A 20,226-nucleotide genomic window follows, 5' to 3' on the forward strand; every position below is an offset into this window, starting at 1 on the left:
TTATTTAGGAGGTGGAATCAACAACATGGGAAGAACATGGGTTGTTGCGTTTCAGAACAGAGCACATTAAACGTAAAGGATTTATTTGCTGAGTTGGCCTTTGGCTGACATCTTGGAACTTATTTCTTTATTTACTCAAAACAAGGATTCTCTGTATAGCTCTGGCTGGCCTGGAGCTGAGAGATCCTCCTGCCTCTATCTCCTGAGTCCTGGGGTTAGAGGCCTACGCCACCACCATCACCTGGTGGACCTTATTTATTAATTTTTAACTTATTACTTTATGTGTATGATTTGTTAATTGGCCAGAGGTGGTGGACTTTAGTTGCTGAAACAGAGGTGCTTGGTCACCTTACACTTGACATGTCATTATTTAGTGCTGACTTTCTGGCTGGTCTTTTCTCTGGCTGACTTCACCCCGGGGCAAGTGTGTTTCTCTTTCACCCCCAGAGAACTATTTTTCTAGATGCAGAAGAGGATGTAAAAATCATGACATGTGGAGTCAGGTGGGTTGATTTGCATTCTGCCCCAGCTTTGGAACTTCAGGACAGTTCCTTTGCTACCCAACAAGTTTTCTCACCTAAAAATGAGGTCAGTAAACCATCTCTTGAGTAATTGCTAGTGTGGGTAAGGGATGGGGAATGTACTTCTGTGTATGTTCATCTTATTGATTGTTGAATAAAGTACTGTTTGGACAATGAGGCAGCAAGTTAGACGAGACTAGGAGTCAAGGAGGATTCTGGGAAATGTAGTAAAGAAGTGGTGATCCAGGCAGGAAGTGACATAGCAGGAAGACTCATATTTAAGCAAGGACATGCAGGAAGTGGGCCCTTTCCCCCTTTGCTCTTCCTCCTGCTGTCTGCTCGGAGCCACCATGTGTTCCCAGGGATGAGGACGACAACAGAAGGTGTCCAATAAGCTAAGTCTTATAAAATATATAGATTTATGATAATTAAGACTGAGATAGCAGATGAGAAATCCTAGTCATTGGCCAAGCAGCATTTGTACCTAATATAAGTCTCTGTGTATTGTTTTGGCCATCCACGTGTTGGGTAGAACTCAAGTGGAAAGAGTTATCATAACACAGTATTTAGCAGCAACTTGAAATGAAATGTAGTTTACATAGAGATTTAGGTCTGTGTGGATGACTTTGATGGTTCGAATAAGAATGGCCCCCATAGGCTCATATATTTGGATGTTTCGTTCCCAGTAGGTGTACTATTCAGGAAAGATTATGCATTGTTGGAGGAAGTGTGTTACTGGAGGGGTGGGCTTTGAGGTTTCAAAAGCCCATGCCAGGCCTGATTTTGCTCTATCTGTTGCCTTCGAATCAGGATGTAAAATTTCAGCTACTGCCCCAGTGCCATGCCTGCATGCCTGCTACCATACTTCCTGCCATGAGGAACATGGACTAACCCTCTGAAACTGTAAGGGGGTCCCCACTTAGTACCTATCTTTTAAAGCTTGTCATGGTCAGGGTGTCTTTTCACAGCACTAGGATAGTAACTAAGACAGTCACTCTCTGGCATCTTTCAGGTTCTGTATGAGAGTTCTATGGACACATAGCAATGAGAGAGATTCACACATACGTAAGAGAGATTTGTTATGAGAAGTGATCCTTAGAGTGATAGAAGACAGATGTCCTACTTTCTGCCCTCTGCAAGTTAAGCAGCAAGCCAAGTACAAAAGCCTGAAGGGCGGTGTTAGGATCAGTCTCAAAGCCAGAGAACCATTAACACTGATGTCCAAAATAGAGCTCCAAGCTAAGCAGTCAGGGAATCTGCCCTCCTTGTCCATCTTGAATTCTGTTCTGGTTGTCAGGGATTGGATGGTGGAGCCTGCTCTGAGGAAGGCTCTCTTTTCTTACGCTTCTGACTCAAGCTAACTTCTGCAGACACCCCTGAAGACACACCCAGGAATAGTTTGCTAGCCAACTTTCCACCTCTTATTCCAGTGAAGTTAATCCATAGAATTAATCATTACAGACTCCAGTTGCTTCTATCTAGTGTAAATTTTCTTTTATTCTGACAAGAGTCTCAATTTGTTTTCTAGTGATTGATTAGAACTCACTATGAATCCAAGGGTCTCCTGTTGCAGGAGATTTGTTCACACAGACACTCAGAGACTGCCAATAAAGTTCAACCTCGAACCAGAGGGTGGAGTCAGTGATTGGCTAACCAGAATGAACCAAAGAGTTTCACCACACTCAAACACATAAAATAAATAAAAAAAAACCTTTTTTTTTTTTTAAATTAAAAGCTACTACAGTTGGAGCCATGGGTGTAGAGGGGTTTTTAGCATAGAGGATTACACAGGCTCTGGACTCACACCGCCAAGATTTGTTGTCCCTTCTCTGCTGCTACCTAGATGTTCACAGATGTTCATCAACTGTCTCATCTGGTGTAAAGCCTAAAGCTAATTGTTACCTTAAGAGTCCAAAGCTTGAAAGACACATTCAGACCACTGGTGGGAGTATACACTACATAGTATCTTATCTATTTCCTTCATCTGAAATAGAACTTACACATTGTGGCTATTTGATCTTTTGGGACACAAAAGAGTTAGGTTTATCCTCAGTCTACTCTTATTAGTAAGAACACACAAGAAGCTTCCTAACAACAGTATTTACAATGTTGCTGTTTTCCTGGTGTGGATTAGAGTTAGATACATCAGCCTGAAGGACAGTGGTCATTCAGTATTTTCCCTTTGCTTCCATGAAAATAATTGTGGACAGAGATTTGAGGATGGAGTTGGGGACCCCATCTCTGAGAATTTTCCAAATTGACATTATAGTTGGGCTCATATCTTATTTTGTAAGTTGTGGCCAGGATGAAAAGGTCTTGTATATAAAGCATGATCACTGGAAGCTTCAAGAATCTCCCAGAACTGTTATTCTGGGCCAGAGTTGACAGTGTGACAGGTTATTTCATGGGCTGATTAAAAGGGGGTTTGCATGGAGTTGTGCACAATTGGATTTTTTATCAGGGATAGAGAGATGGCTCAACAACAGTTAAGAGCACTGGCTGCTTTTTTTCAGAGGGCCCAGGTTCAATCCCCAGTACCTACATGGTGGCTCACAATTGTGTGTAACTCAACTTCTAAGTATTTGATGCCTTTTGACTTCCACAGACATCAGACAAATGTGGTGCACATAAATTCATGCAGGCAAAACACTCACACACAAAATATAAATATAAATACAAGGGTTGGAGAAGTGGCTCAGAGGTAAAGAGCACTGACTGTTTTTCCAGAGGTCCTGAGTTCAATTCCCAGCAACCACATGGTGGCTCACAACCATCTGTAATGAGATCTGGTGCCCTCTTCTGGTGGCAAGCATGCATGCAGATAATTGTATACATAATAAATAAAATAAAAAAACTATAAGGCAAAACAAATGCAAAAAATATAAATACATCTAGATAGTATCATCTTTTATTCAGTGCACTACTTTTACTCTTCAGATAGAAAAATTAGTGTGTGTGTTTACACATATCCCATGCCATCCATGTGCAGGTCAGATAACAATTTGTGGGAGTTGGCTCTCTCCTTCCATGTTGTGGGTATCATTATACCTGACTTTTTCCGGTCCTCAAAAACAGAACAAGCAAACAAAAACACTTTAAAAGGACTGTCACACAAATAAAGATACTTGAGCATAGAGAGAGATGTATGTGGGTCTTAAAGCCTTGAATATTTTATTGTGTCCCTTTGTAGGAAAAGGTTACTTACCTGCATTATGGAATTCTTTGTAAGGATGCTTTGGCTTGTATTTGACTTATTTGGTGAGGGTTGTGGGTGGGAAGGGCTAAGGCAAAAACCCCAGTAACTGCTGGCATCTAGAAGATCCCACTTTAACTGGTAGAATGTGGTGTGATTCTAGTGTAGGAGTTTAGTGTTTCAGAACAAAGGTCCAGCAATTTCTAAAACTCTGCCAAAGATTGCTCTACAAGAATTAGATAAAGAAGACAAATGGTTTTGCCTCAAGTATTGGCAGAGGTGAGCAAGAGAAGCTACTAATGCTTGTCTGCTAACTGGGGAGTGTCAGAAAGCAGGCCATGGAAAGGCCTGTGAGAAAGCTGCCTCTCATGGTTATATCACCTCCAGCTCAGTGGTTAAGAGCACTGATTGTTCTTGCAGAAGATCTAAGTTCAGTTTTCTGCACCCAGACAGTAGCGGGCAACCTTTTGTAACTCCAGTCCTTCTCCTGACTTCCATGGACACTTGACACACAAGTGTACCTGTAGGCAAAACATTCATACACATAAAATGTAATAAATCCTAAAAAGAGAACATTAGATGAAATAGAATCATTTTCAGACATTGCTAACAGGAAGAATGATTTGGGAATAATAAGCACCCAAAACCGCAAGACACAAATCCTACTCGGTAGGAATGTCCAATTTCTGGAATGGCCAACTTTGCCTTGGACGCATTGTCTTAGGATTGTGCATTCCATCAATGACAGTGTCATCAACACTGCCTATGATATTGAAAGTGATGGTTTTACCAAAAGCGTGCAGTGGCCTTAAAGGGCCATTAGCTTCCTTGTTCACATGGTTGGGGTTCTCTCTCTTAAGGTGTCATGCACTTCAGGCTTCATCGTGGTGGTGTGGTGCCTTCCTGGTTAGAATACAGTCTTAGCTGTGTTGTGGGATACTGTTTTCTGACCATAACATGGCAGATGTAATTTTGAAACCAGAACATCTGTGATGACACAGATGAGACCCTCACCAGATTAATGTTCCATTAATTAAAAAAATTATTATGTTCCCCTGTGAAGGGTAGGTAGGGGGGGCTCAGAAGGCTCTGTCTCTCCCTGAGGATATATAATGCTAATGGTTGCTGGGTGGGGGCATTTTTCTTTGGTGGGGTAGCAACCTTTAAGTTATCAATGCTCTAAGAAATCCCAGTTAAATTCAGTGGTTCAACAAGCCAGATAGGTAGAGTAATTTATTTGGCCTGCCATTTGTACCATAACTAGGGTGGATATTTATTTATATTTGTGGCGGTTGTTTGCATATCCGTAGGAAAAGTTAATGAGATAAGCTGCCCTAACAGACGGAATGTCAGAGATTTAAATAAGAAAAACGTTAGCTATTCTCATGTAACAGTGCAGTAGGAGGTTGCAGTGAGGGCTCTACAGTGTCAGCGACCTGGGCTTTTCATATTATATTCCAGGTTCATGATGTGGTTAGCTTCTGGTTCCAGATGGCTGCTCCAGTGAAGAGGAACAGGATCGAACGCTGGATAGGTTATTAACTGGTATATTTATTAAGAAGGAATACTCACACGAGGAACCGAGTCCAGGCCTGGAGAGGGCCAGCGCCTCTCCTCCTTGATCTTTATCCTACCCCTCTATGTACCTGTGGCCACGCCCAAACGGGCATGGTCAGAGGCACAGGTATCCAGGGTCTCTCCCTACACTTCAGGATCCACCATGTCTTCATTTAGAAAAGAAAAAACAGGGCATAGAGAACATACTCTCCACCCCCTTTGGATTTGTTTTTAGACAGGTATTTGTTTTAGACACGTATCTTAGGCTGGTCTTAAACTCCTGATCCTACTGCTTCAGGTTCCTAAATATTGGGTTTTCAGGCCTGTATCACCGCATCTAACATCATCATCATCATCTCCATCCTTCTGCCTCAGGCTTCTGAATGCTGGGATTAGGGAAGAGAGCCACCACACCGTACTCTTCCTTTTGAACGTCACGGTCCTTACATTTCATAGGCCACACTACGGACACATCATGTTGTAAGCTGGCACCTGTGGCTTCCGGTGGGTGCCCATGGAGCTTTCTTACAAAATGGATGGACAACAATGACAAGTAGTTCCTTCTACAGGCCCCTCTCACTGAAGGAATCTCTGTAATGAAAACAGGACCTAAAGAAAACTAACCCAGTGAGCAAACGTGGTGATGAGGGTTGCAGCGAGAGAGGAGGCAAGGACAAGGGAAACCGGGGTTCCTAACTAGGAAAAAGGGTTCAGCCTCTGGCGCCCTTGAAACAGGTAATTCTTTGCTGTTTATGATCCTACTCCTCTGGAGAAGTTGGTGCTTCTCTGCTATCCGCAAACCTGTTGCGTTTGTCTTTCCGGCTCTCCGTGCTTGCTGCAGCTTGGCCTCATGACTCTTTCAAATTGATTCCGTAGGACAGGCATAGTAATTGAGCGTGGGTCCAGATACAGAGGTGTTTCCAGGTGACATTAGTTTCAAAATAGCCAGCAGGAAATTAAAAGGGGCATGGATGCACCCGATTGGCTGGCGGTGGATCTGTGGCTGTCGTATGTGGGCCCTAAACCAGCTTTTTCAGCACCCGGGTGGGTGTGGGGGTGGAGGACAAGACCGTTGGGGCTCCGGGACCGGCTCCCTCCGGGTCCTAGCGCGCTGGTCTACCGTCCCCTGGCGGGTCTGGAGCTGCTCCGCCGCGGGACGGGTCCCTCCTCAACCCTTCATCCGGGGGCGGAGCTTAGGACCCGAGGCTTCTGATTGGCCGTATCCCGGACGCTCCCCTTCTCCGCCCCTTGATAGGGGTGAGAGGTCAGCGGCGAGCCGGTCTGCTGGGTCCACAATGGCGGGGCTGTGGGTCGGGACGGTGGCGCAGGCGGCGGCCAGGAGGCATTGGCGGCGGCCCCCGCAGCAACTGCTGTGGACGCTGAAGGTGAGCAGTGCGGGGCTTGCGTGGGCCTGCCTGGCTGTCCCGGGTTCCCAGGCGACATCCGCCGCGCATCCCGGCTGCCCCAGGCCGGATACTGGAGCCGGCTGTGCTCACACTCCGTCCTGGCATGAGCATTCCTGGGAGAATGCTCGCGCCCGAGGGCACTGGCACAATTGGGCCGAGCTCTTCCTGAGCTGCTCCGGGCGAGGATGGCCTCCCGACTGAGAAAAACCGCTCCGAGGGTGCTGGAGTCCCAGTGTCTGGCGGAGCTGGCTTCTCCCGTAGCTTTATAGGCAGCTTGAAAGAGTTCTACATTTCACGTGCTTGTTTGCAATCTTTGCAGCCACTTTGAAGGGACGCTGTGGACTGCTGCTATTGAATAGTTAAGGCTGCGAGGTCGTACTGTTTGAAAAGACTGTGCCACATCAGGACTGTAAACAGTCGAAAGTCTGTTTAAGCTGTCACCACTGTACCCTGCGTGAGAAATGCACCCTCTGGATTTATTTTTCTTTCTAGGCAGTGCTTAGCTTGGCTAGAAGCACTGGGTGTCATGGTGACATTTTGACCCACAGACTGGAGTTTGTGTGAGCCTCCTTTCTCCTTCCTCATGGAGTATATTGTCACTCGATGGCATTGACTTACCAGCTTTTAAAAGTAGATTTACTAAGGAAATTGAGCAAATTTCCTACAATGAAGATCCCCTGAAAACTCTTTGAAAGCCGTTTGAGTGCCTGCTAAGCTACTCTGTCTTCTGGGAGGCAGGGCGCGCGCGCGAGGCGGGGGGTGGGGGGGGCGTGGGGGGGGTGGGGGTGGGGGGTGTTAAAAAAAATCTCTACAACGTTTGGTTTATGGCCATTGGAATTTGAGTTGGAAACTTCAGAGATGATCTGCCTCATCTTTGTTGTTTTTGTTTTATTGTTTTAGATAGAAGTCTCTCTGTATAGCTCTGGATGTTCTGGAATGCTCCGTGTAGACCAGACTGGCCTCGAACTCACAGAGATCCACCTCTGCCTCCCGAGTGCTATGTGTACCGTGCTCAGCTCATCTTATTCTTTTTAAGGAAATGGAAACAGGCTGCCTAAGCAGCGTGAGCTGGAAGATTGCCTCTGATGCCAGCCTCAGAATGCTGGCTCTGGCTGCTCTGAGTCCACACAGCTTTGGTTTTTGAATTTTTATCACCCTGTAATTATTTGGTCTGTGTTGGCTTTTGCAAAGGCTCTGACGTATTTGCAGTGGAGAGGTATGGACTTTGGAGCCATACTTGGTATATTTATTCTTTGGTGGTGTTTGTTTTCTTGAGACAGGGTCTCATTTAGCCTAGGTTGGCCTCAAATTTGCATTGTAGTGGAGGGAGATTTTAGTCTCCGGCTCTCACTTTCCAAGTGCTGGCATTATAGGTACGCACCACCACACCAAGTTTGGATGTTGTATGATGGATATATGCTTTTTGAGATAGCTTTGTAAAACAATCTTTATTGGGGGCTGGAGAGATGTCTCAGTGGTTAAGAGCACTGACTGCTCTTCCAGAGGTCCTGAGTTCAATTCCCCTAGCACCTACATGGCAGCTCACAACTGTCTGTAACTCCAGTTCCAGGGGACTTGACACCCTCACACAGACATACATACATACAGGCAAAACTCAAATGCATACAATAAATAACAATAAACAAAAACAATCTTTATTGAATGCCTCCTGTGTAGGGGATGAGTACAGCTCTCCTCTACTGATGAGAAAATGAGTTTAAAAATGCTGTTGAGAAGTTTTGGTGCTGAGATAAAAATAAAATAGAATGAGTTGACCAAGTCAAGAATATTTGACCTCTACACTGCAAGGCAGCCATTCTGAATTAGTTCGTTCTGCCTTCATATTAGGCATATAACACCCCTTACAGAAGATGGACTCGAGGCCTGAAGAGTTAAATGACTTGCTGAAAGTCGTACGGCTAGTAAGAGCAGGCTTGGAACTTGGAAATTGTGGCTCCGTATGAATCAAACTCTGTGCCTGGTCCATTTAGGTAGAACTGCATCATTGATCTAGATTCCAAGGAGCAGTCAATACTATTAAGTACCTTGTGTTACTTAAACAACATTTACATTTGGAAATAAAGATTTTAACAAGGGTCAGTTAGGTGGTTTAGTGGGTAAGTGAGCTTGCTCCAAAATCTCGATGATCTGGGCTCATACTTGGAATCCACATGAAAGTAGAAGGACGTAACTTTGTGCTGTGATCTCCATCATATACACACCCATCATAAAATAACTAAAAAAAGTAATACAATTGGGGCTTGAGAGATGGCTCAGCCCTTAAAAACATTTCCAGAGAACCTGGGTTCAATTCTTCAAGTGCACATGGCAGCTCACAACCATTTGGAGTTCTGGCCTTTGAAGGCACTAGACATACATATAAAATGCACAGACACTCATGCAGACAAAGCGCTCATACATAATATAAAAGTAATAGAAGTTTGAAGGATGAGGTAACCTTTCTTTTGTTGCTGTTTTTTTGAGCGTTTCTTTGTAGCTTTGGAGGCTGTCCTGGAACCCCCTTTGTAGACCAGGCTGGCCTCGAACTCACAGAGACCTGCCTGCCTCTGCCTCCCAAGTGCTGGGATCAAAGGTGTGTGTCACCAATGCCCGGCTGTAACCTTTTTTTCTAGGAAAAGAAAAGCAACCTGTCATGAGAGAACAGTATGTGTCATGGGCCCATGTCCAGAGGGAGCAACTGAGGATTTGAGAAAATCTCACGGAGGCTCTGCAGCAGAGCCTAGATGGAGCTGGAGAGGAATCGGGCCATGTGGACTTGTTGATCATATTATGCTTGGGTTTATCAGGGTACTGTTAATCCTTTAGTGTTGCAAGATGGGAGGACAGGGCTTTCAATACTTGGTGCCAGGTCCTAACTGTAACATAGAACTTCTCATTGTGTATGCATGTGTATATGTGTGTTCATGCTTGTGGAGACGAGAGGTCAGTGTTAGGTGTCTTCCTCTGTCACTACCCACCCCCCCTTTTTTTTTTTTTAACTTTTTGAGACAGGATTTCCTACTGAATCTGGAGCCCAATCTTGTGAAGCCCAAGCCTTTACAAGAATACATGTGTGAGCTTTCAGAAGGAAAGTTGCAATTAAGTGTTGTATCGAGAGGTTGCAGGTTAAGATATTTACCTTAATAATAATAGATAATAGAATAAGATAATAGAATCTGTCATCCATCCATCTATCTATCTATCTATCTATCTATCTATCTATCTATCTATCTATGTATCTATCTATCTATCTATCCTGTCTGTCTGTCTGTCTGTCTGTCTATTAGAGTGTCTTACAGACTGTGGTCCAGCTAGTCCAGTAATGGACTATCAAGAAGGTCCAAAAATCCAATTGTTACTTGTTCAGGAAGCAGGCTGTAATGCCAGTGAAGGAATGAACTTGCCTGAGAGATTGAGAGCAAGCAGGGAAAGAGAGAGAGCTTCCTTTTCTGTGTCCTTTATATAGGCTGTTGGCAGAAGGTGTGACCCAGATTAAAAGTACCCATCTACCTGAGTTTTAATTAATTCCAGATGTAATCAAGTTGACAATCAAGAATAGCCATCACACTCCCCCAGTAACCTTTACCTGCTAATAGCTCTTCACAGGGGTGGGGTAAGGGATGTGCGGGAGTGAGGCCTTTAATGTTTCTTTTAGGGGACATTGACAGCTGGATCTTGTGCCTGCAATCGTAGTTGCTACTGATTCATGATTTGTAGTGGTGACGCCATGTTTAGAAGACAGGGTTTCATAGCATTGTTCTTGGTTGTCCAGCTCTTATATTCTTTTTGCTCTGCCTTTAGCTATGCTCTCTGAGCCTTCGAAGGGGTGTTAGAGATGTCCCACCCATTTCTGACTAAGCACCCAACAGTCACTTGTTCTTACCACTCTGATTAGTTTATGAACTCTCAGCCTCTCTGAGTTTGAGTGGCTCTGGTCTGGGGATATAGGCGTAACCATTTAGAAGGCAGTCTGACAAAGTTTCCATTTTTTAGCTTGTATGTAGGTGCCTTATGACTACGGAGGTCAGAGAGGGTATTAGATCCTCTGGAACTAGAGTTACAGATGGCTGTGAAATGCCATGTGGATGCTTGGGAATTGAGCCCTGGTCCTCCAGAAGAGCATCTAGTGTGCATGTAACCTCTGAGCTTTCCAGTCCAACAAGATGTCTGTCCCTTTAGAAAAACAACAGTATTAGGTCCCCCCAGGGCCTATAACTTTCCCTACTTTGTTAGCATTCTCCCTATAAAAGGAGTATTATGTCTTCGTGGGAAACCTTCACAGAAATGTGATTAATTGTGCTGGAACTGTTGATTCTCAGCTGGCAAGAGGTTCCAACCAGATTTCTAAGTTAAGAGTTCCTTGTTCCTATGTCCCCATAATTTGTGCTGTATTCCATCCTGTCTCATACTGAGTTCATATTTAGTCTTTTCTTTGTAAATCAACTTTTAAAACACTTTTTTTTTGTACATTCAGTGACTAGAGGTGTTAGTTTTATGGTAATTGTAACAGTTTATTGAGCTTTTATATGCTTTAAATGCTTTTCACTTCCCCTCCCCCTCCGAGACAAGTCTCTTGAAGTCTAAGTTGACCTCCAACACTCTTTGTAGTTAAATTTGCCCTTGAACTTCTTATCCCCTGGCCTCCACCTCTGGGGTGCTGGTGTTAGGATAAAGCTCAAAGGGGGACCTTGCGTGGGGGACCATGGCTGATTCAATGGCAGTTGAGGGTGCTAAGGTGGAGGGGACAAACAGTCAGACAGACCTTAAGTGAGAAGTTTTATTAGTAGGGGTGAGGGGAGGAGAGATAAAAGAGGTAGAGAGACACAGACACAGAGGACAGAAGAGAAGAGGGAGACAGGAAGAGTGCTGTCTGCCCCAGGGAAAAGAGAGAGTGGGAAAAGACAGAGGAAAGAGCAGAAAGAGAGTGTAAGTGGGTGGGGGTCTTTCTTTAAAAGGGTCCTTTGCCACCTTCGTGCAGAATAGTACTCATGGAACCCTGGGTTGACCAGTGTACTGCCTGAGTGCATTCTGCCAGGTGACAGGGGCGGGCCACTGTAATGCCTGAGTCCTTAACAGCCGGGATGACTGGTGTGTCCTACCCCATCTTGTTTTATGCAGTATTGGGTAACTAGCCCAGTGGCTTGTGCATGCTGGGCAAGCACTACAATTGTGCCACATACTCAGCCCTACATGTATTGTTTTATCCATATAGCAGCTGGGTCAAAAATCCCAGCTTTATGTAAGAGGAAACAAAGCTTGAGCAGTTAAGTAATTTAAGGACAGAGTTGACTGGGGTAAAAGTCTGAACCTTGGACAGTGTTAGTCCAAAGCTTTGTTTTCCCAATAATAACTTGTCATCTGAATGATAGTTTCCTTATATGATACATCCACAGTTTGAAAACTTAACCTGTACTTTTGAAATTCATGGTTCACTTCTTTTTTTTTTTAAGATTTTATTTATTTATTATGTATACAACATTCTGCTTCCATGTATATCTGCACACCAGTACAGGGCACCAGGTCTTATAATGGATGGTTGTGAGCCACCATGTGGTTGCTGGGAATTGAACTCAGGACCTCTGGAAGAGCAATCAGTGTTCTTAACCTCTGAGCCATCTCTCCAGCCCCTGCATGGTTCACTTCTAATTGTCAGATATGGAGAAAAAAAAAGATTAATAGGTGATGGTGGCCCACACCTCTAATCCCAGTATTTGGGAGACAAAGGCTGCCAGATTTCAGTGAGTTCCAGTTCTCATAGCCTTGGTTGTACTAGGATTCAGTCCATAGAACAGGCTGACCTCGAACTCAGACATCCAACTGCCTTTGCCCTCCTGAGTACTGGGATTAACTGTGTGTGTCATCATGCCATGTAGGCTGGCCATTTGTACCTTTAAACTTTTATTTTTGGCTACTGTTTAGTTCTTAAGTTCAAAACAGGGAAAAACATGACAATAGCACTATTCTAACTAAAAAGGGAAGTTGGTGACATTTTTGACCAAGAGAAAGGAAAAACAATGGCTTTGGGTCTGTGGTCTGAATAGAAAGCAGTGATAACATTGATTCTGGGTAGATGTTGCCTAAGGAGAAAGGGAAAGCATTTTGCACACATGGTATTTGGACTTGGAGACAACACAGCCTGGGTTGATCCAGGTTATCAGCATTTTAGATTACCTGCATGCCAGGGCAAAAGCTGGGGAGATCGGATTGCATTTGGCATAATCAAAGGGTGGGTTTCCTACTTTGTTTGGAGTAAAGTGCATGAGAGTTGGGATGGAGGCAGGGCGCAGTCATCTCAAACTTTATACACAATTTAATAGTGAGGGTCCTGCTGGGCTTTTGAGAGTGCAGGCTTGTAATCTCAGCCACTCAGGAAACTGACGCAGGAGGATCACATTTCAGCCCAACCTGGGCAACTTAATTGAAATCTCAAAAAAATAAGAGAACTGGAATATCTGGTGGTGATGGTGGAGTGCTTGCTAGCAGGTGTGGTGTCCTGGGCTTGATCACCAGCACCAAACAGACAAACTGGAGTCCGAGTGGATGGTTTTGAGTAATCAGTCTGAATTTTGCAAAGAGCATGTTCTGTTGAGAGAAAGGTGAGTTTAGAGCAGGGGTTCTCAACCTGTGGGTTGTGACCCCTTTACCAAATTAAAAATCTCCAAAAATACTTGCATTACGATTTATGTCAGCAGCCACATTGCAGTGGTGAAGTAGCAATGAACATAATTTTGTGGTTGGAGGTCACCACGACATGAGGGATTGTGTAAAATGTTGCAGCATTAGGAAGGTTGAGAACCACAGATGTAGAGACAGAAAAGGGCTGAAGAAAGCACATGATTGGTCCTTTCAAAGTTTCTTCCAAGGAAGAGAGCCAGAACGGTGGAAAAAATAGCTAACCTGATAGCCCCAGAGCCCCTGGGTTGCCTTTGTAAGAATTAAGTCCAGAGAGCTTCATTATTATGGCAGTTAGAACTGTCCTTCACAAATGTGGATGCTTACCTATCAAATCATGACTTCAGAAAGATAAAACAGTTTTAGCTTGAGCCTTTACTGTGTGACTTTGAATTTTAGACCCGCTCATCTGGGGCCTGGAGCAAAAGCTTAGTCAAAAGAATGGCCTCCGGATAAAATGATTTTTATCCAGTAATTGTCTTTAAGACCAAGTCTGTAATTTATTTTGGGACTATCTCTGTGTTCAGACTAATTGCCACCCGGGCCATCTCACATGCTCAATATACATCAATTGTCACATGGCTCCGAAGATTGTGTCACTGAAATGGCCCTACCTTGAGGTAAGGGGATTGACTTTTTGAATACTGGGTTAGTAATTTGGCTGCAGGCTTGGAGGGCAGGAACTTTGGGGATTCGTAATAGTTGTGGGGCTGGCGAGACAACTCAGTAGAGCATTTATTGCTCTTGCAGAGGATGAGGCTTGATCTCAGAACCCACACGGTGACTTACAACCATTTGTATCTCTAGTTTCAGGGAATCTGACACCTCTCATGAAATCTGAAGGCTCCTTCACCCACATGGTACCCACATATACATTCAGGCAAACACATACACATAAAATCAAATAAATATGTATTAACAAAAGAAAGAAACAGTAGCCATGATGAGGGAGCAGGTGTGAGCTCAGTGTCAGAGCAGCCAGGGCATGGTTGGTGAGCAGGGTCTGTGTGGCACCTTGGGTGTCTACAGGTGGCCTGGGAGGAATGGTATGATAGGTGTCTAAAAGGGCAGATGAAGCTTTTGAGTTGGAGTATATAATTTCCTTGTGTTCTAGTTTAGTGTGGAGGTAGAGCCGAGAGAATCTTAAGAGTTTGACTATCGTCAAGTGAGAGCTGTTCTGTTTAGGATGGGTACTTAGGGAACGGTCAGGTTGTGTGTTGACAGAGTCTGGCCTCCATTTAGAGAGGCACATCCCTCAGAAGGTCATGGTGGTTTGTGGAAATGCTGAAGTCAGTACTCAGCTGGTGCTTCTGAGTTCCAGGGTTAAATTTGGAGGTGAGGACTTTCCTTCACCAAGACTTGCAGACGTGAAGCATCAGCTTGTGTTTCTTATCTTGGCAAGATGTCTTTTTTGAATTAGCTTGTTTACAGGGTTGTTTTAGTTTTGTGAGCTGTCCACCTGAGTGCTGCTGCAGGTATGTTACATGATTTACTAATGTGAAAATTGTTCTTTATGATGATTGCCGGTGGATTAACTGGTTTTACTCAATAGCTAATTTACTGTATTCTGTCTGAAGGCACTAACTTACTGTAGCCTGTCTAAAGGCACTAACTAACTTACTGTAGCCTGTCTAAAGGTGCTAACTAACTTACTGTAGCCTGTCTAAAGGTGCTAACTAACTTACTGTAGCCTGTCTAAAGGTGCTAACTAACTTACTGTAGCCTGTCTAAAGGCACTAACTTACTGTAGCCTGTCTAAAGGTGCTAACTAACTTACTGTAGCCTGTCTAAAGGCACTAACTAACTTACTGTAGCCTGTCTAAAGGCGCTAACTAACTTATGTAGCCTGTCTAAAGGTGCTAACTAACTTACTGTAGCCTGTCTAAAGGCACTAACTTACTGTAGCCTGTCTAAAGGTGCTAACTAACTTACTGTAGCCTGTCTAAAGGTGCTAACTAACTTACTGTAGCCTGTCTAAAGGTGCTAACTAACTTACTGTAGCCTGTCTAAAGGCACTAACTTACTGTAGCCTGTCTAAAGGTGCTAACTAACTTACTGTAGCCTGTCTAAAGGTACTAACTAACTTACTATAGCCTGTCTAAAGGCACTAACTAACTTACTGTAGCCTGTCTAAAGGCACTAACTTACTGTAGCCTGTCTAAAGGCGCTACCTAACTTAGTATAGCCTGTCATCTAAAGGCACTGTCATTTCCTCTTTTTCTGGGTGGGGGGGTGGTTAGCTTACTGTGTGCTGACAAGACTACATTAGGTAAACACACTTTTATTTAATTCTCTTAGCAGGCATGGCTTGGTTTATGCACGAGGACATTTCCTGTGTGCTCAAGAGGTGTCAGGGTTAATATTTGTTTCTGTGTTGGAATCTGAGTCTAGGTGAAAGTTACTCTTATGGCAACTCTTAAGTGTTTTGGTGTGGTTTTTTGAGGACAGAGTGGGAACTTTGAGTTTTGTGTGATATCTTACCTTTGGGAGACACTTGACAGCTTGTAAAGACTCATTTAATCTTTTTAACAAGTCTCTTGGGAACTACAGAGATGGTGTGACTTACATTTTATGGATGGAAATTCAAGCCCATAGGAGTGGTTTGTTCTGTGTCTTACAATTCTGAAGCAGTAGAACTGAGTGTCAGCCATACCTTGCCTGATGGACATGCTACATCTGTGTTCCACACTGTCAACATGCTCTTATCACTTCCCTAGGAATGAAAAACACAGTGACTCTTCCCTTTGTGGAAGAGAACTAAAGGCAGCATGTTCCCTCTGTCACCTTAGAGTACCTTGATTTTTCCTCTTTCTAGGTGTAGTAGTTTTCATAGTTGTTTTAAGTGGAATTGCTTAAAAGGTTTTCCTCAAAAGTTTCATTTTGTGTGGTATTGGAAATTGAACCTAGAATCTGGCAAGCACTCTACCACTTAGCTATGTTGATGCAAAAAGCTCTTTCTCAAGGGGAGTAAGAGATGGTGCTTTGGAGCCAAATATGACTGTTGTAATTTTTTTTTTTCCAAGACAGGGTGTAGGGAGCCGTCCCTGCATTCTCCATTACAATGATGGTGCCTGCAGGCACTGAATGTAAATTATTGCGCAGGCGCTGGGTAATTTTCCATTTCCTTGATCTCTGCCTATTCCGTGGCGTCATATGGCCTGAGGAGCTGCAGCCAATCATAGGGTGACACGTCCCAGGCGGCGGCTGCCAGCCTTTATTAGGGGATGGGATTCTTGGCTCGGGGTCTCCGCTCTGGTAAGCTTATGCTCTCCTCTCAAGACGCATTAAAGCTTTCCTGCAGAAGGATCCGAATGTCCTGTGTGGTTCTTGCCGGCGAGAATATCGCGCGGGACATCTGGTGCACAACAGGGTTTCTCTGTGGCTTTGGAGGCTGTCCTGGAACTAGCTCCTGCAGATCAGTCTGGTCTCAAACTCACAGAGATCCGCCTGCCTCTGCCTCCTGAGTGCTGGGCAATGTTGTAAATTTGGCATTGGATAGATACATTGATGAGGAAATTGGCTGTGTGGGTTAAAGAAAAATGAGGAAATACCTGCTAGAGGACAATCTTAGGGTTTGGTTTTAGGGAAGCTATTGGCCGGACAATTTAACATTTTCCCAAGATTTTAGCTGATATTTGAAGTGTTAGGTCAGATTCAGAAAGTGGGAGCTAAATAAGTATTTAAGGAGACTAAGGACAGCCAAAGGTAATTCTGGATCTGCAGTCCAATGCCCCACAATCATGAAGTCCTTGACAGCACTGTAGGGCTTTTTTTTTTTCTTTTAAATCTTTTATTGATTGATTGACAGATTGCTTGATTGCTTGACTGATTGATTGTGTGGTTGTTTGCATGCCATGGTACTTGTGTGCAGATCAGAAGATGGTTTGGTTTGTGGGGGTTGGTTCTCTGCTTTCCCCACATGGGGCCCTGGGCTCAAACTCCGACTCATCAGCAGGGACTTTTACCTTGGGAGCTCTCTTGCTGGCCCCTCCAGGGTCTTTAATGTCGGTGTGGCTTTTTTCTTGGGAGCTTTGGCTCATAAGTCCTCCTCCAGCTCGTTGGAGGCAGACGAGTTGCATCAGTGTCTATAAACTTGCAGTCCTTCTATCTCAGCCTCCCAAGAAGCTGCAGTTACAGACATGTGTCAATTCACCTGGATTCCTCAGAATTTCCCATGTTAGGAAGTACCAGAAAAGTATTCTGGGCTGAGCTTGTACCGGTTTGTTCTATGCTTAAGGAAAACAGCAAATGTTAAGTAATTTGGGGGGAAGTTCTGAAGTAGCAGTATTTTATTAAACTCGGTTCTCTGTATTTAAAGAAAAATTTTTTTATGTTGAGGTTTTAAGCAAAACTGTGTTTACCTTGGTTCTTCATTTTCAAACTTTCCTAAAGGTCTTGCTGGGGGTAAAGAAGCAGAGCCAAACCAGTTCAGACAAGCAGTTTCAGGCTGTGAATGGGAAGGCTCCCAGGCCCAGGCTCTTGTTTTTTCCTGGGTAGTTCTGGCACCTTTAATGATTTCTTGTCTCTAGTTACTGGCTAACTAGGGGCACCCATACTTTTTCAAATGCTGGGCTACAGTATTACTACTCCACATGTACACAAACCGTATTTTCCCTCTGTGTTTCCGTCTCCTAAAAAACTGGCAAAATAAAGTCTCTTAGATCTTATAGCTAAGTACTTCTAAGTGATAATAAAAAGATTCCAAAACCATTGTGTTCACTTGCCCATTCTGTTACATTTTCTTCTGTTAGTTCATGAGTAACTTGTAATAGGTTTGGTTAATTCTTGAACTGTCTGATGTAGGTGTTTCAAGTCTAGTTTTACATTATTGATCTTTCCTTGAGAGTAAATACACACTAAATGCACACATTCAGCTGGTTCAAACATTCTTTAGAGATTAGCTTCCTAGAGATTTCTGTAGTGTCCCTTTCTCTAGGGCCAAGTTTAACCAAGTCCATTGTTCTTGCACCCATGGAGTTCAACACACCCGAGGTTTTTATTCTGAGAGTTACCTAGAGCAATGCATGTCCATATTTTCAAAACCATTGAAGCTCTTTTTCATTTCCTGCTTGTTCACTGTCATAGAGGCCCAACAGTGACTTCACTTTCACCATTTGGTTCTTGTGCTCAGTCAGAATAAACTGCATGTTTCTTGTAACTCCTGGTGGCTCTTGTGTCCTCGAACTAACTTCTTATTTTGGATAATAGCAATTCCGGTCAGTGAAGAACCCTGGGGGAAGTCAGCTGAGCTCATGTTTTGTGTTTTTTTAGCTAAGAGCTAAATGGGCTGCCTGAGTTGGAAAAAAATGTGAGGTTGAGTTTGGGCTGGTCCTCAGGTGCCTGCATTCCTCTCCTATGTGAGAAGCTGCTTTCTAGGGAGTTAGTTCACCCCCCAAATGCAAGCATCACCCCGGGAGCTTTTGTTTTAATGAAAAATGGGTATTTAGATTGTATCATTTAATTACTCTGCTTGGCCACACTTGCTTTCTGTAGAGCTCTCAATGGCAGTGACCACTTCTGGGAACTGATACCTGTCCCCAAAATGAATACTTTAGGGTTTTAGAGAAAAGTATTTTCCCATAACCAGTGCTTACTTATGTGTTTAACTTCATTTTAAAATATTTCTGCAAAACATTCTGTTTCTTGTGTGAGACAGTACTAGTGCTTTTTGCTGTTTATGACCCCCCTTCCATTTTTACCAGTAACTACTAGATAAGTCAGTTTTTTTAAACTTTATTTTCTCTGTGTGTATACACATGCAGGTAAGGGTGTGTGCATGTGCAGTAAGTCTGTGTTTATGCATGTGTGTGTCCATGTAGGTCAGTGTGTGTGTCTGTGTAGGTAAGTGTGTGTGTGTGTGTACAGGCAGTTGTGTTTATGCATGTGCAGGTGTGTGTGTGTGTGTGTGTGTGTGTGCGCGCACATGCAGGTGTGTGTGTGTGTGTGTGCACCAGCAGGTGTGTATATGTGTGCATGTGCAGGTGTGTGTGTGTGTGCACATGCAGGTGTGTGTGTGTGTGTGTGTGTGTGTGCACGTGCAGTAAGTGTGTGTGTGTGCACGAGCAGGTAAGTGAGCACAGACTCCGGAATCACTTCTTTTCTTCCATGGGTCCCATAGATTTAACCCGGTCCTCAGAATTGCACAGCAAACATTTTTAACCCCTAGAGCCATCTTACTGGCCCAATAAATCATTTTCTTAAAAACTGATTACACGACCTTTTTGTTTTTGACCTTCTAATTTAGACAGTAGTTTATTAGCTGTGACTTCAAAAGACCCAAATGGCAAACAGATTTAATCACAAGTAACTTTTTAAAGCTTCAAAGGACATGGGAAGAGAAAAGTAAGTATAGAATAAGATAAAATCGTTGGAATCATATACCTAATGAAGGTGTGAGTCTAGAATATGTTGAGAACCATTATAACAACAGTGGCTGGAAATCCACTGTGAGCCTGGTGGTGGTGGTGCATCCCTTTAGTCCCAGCCCTCAGGACACAGAGGCAGGTGGATCTCCGAGTTCCAGCCCAGCCTGTTCTACAGATGAGTGCCAGGACAGCCAGAGAAATGCTGTCTTGAAAACCAAACGAAAATAATCCAATTTGAATAATGGTCATAGAATTTAAATAGACATTTCTATAAAGAAAGCATGAAAAGACACATAAACATATGAAAGATACTTGTACGAGATTTGTTAAAGACATAATAGTGTTCACCTTTTATTCTAGTACTCGGGAGGCAGAGGCAGGCTGATCTCTGAGAGTCTGAGGCCAGCCTGGTCTATGTACTGCGTACAGGCCAGCCAGGACTGCACAGTGAGCCCCTGTCGAAACCAAAACCTCAAAACTAAACCTAGACCAATAATAAAGACATTCAGTCA

General features: G+C 43.7%; 1 protein-coding gene across 1 annotated transcript in view; it reads left to right on the forward strand.

The window, feature by feature from the left end:
* Positions 1-6,526: 6,526 nt before the first annotated feature.
* Pcca (propionyl-CoA carboxylase subunit alpha) overlaps positions 6,527-20,226 on the forward strand; it is a 301,422-nt gene continuing 287,722 nt past the window's right edge. Inside the window, exon 1 of the mRNA XM_027388941.2 lies at positions 6,527-6,656. Coding sequence (XP_027244742.1) covers positions 6,567-6,656 — 90 coding nt within the window. The 5' untranslated portion in view covers positions 6,527-6,566. The remainder of the gene's footprint in view (positions 6,657-20,226) is intronic.

This window comes from Cricetulus griseus (assembly GCF_003668045.3).
Source record: "Cricetulus griseus strain 17A/GY chromosome 1 unlocalized genomic scaffold, alternate assembly CriGri-PICRH-1.0 chr1_1, whole genome shotgun sequence".
Taxonomy (NCBI): domain Eukaryota; kingdom Metazoa; phylum Chordata; class Mammalia; order Rodentia; family Cricetidae; genus Cricetulus; species Cricetulus griseus.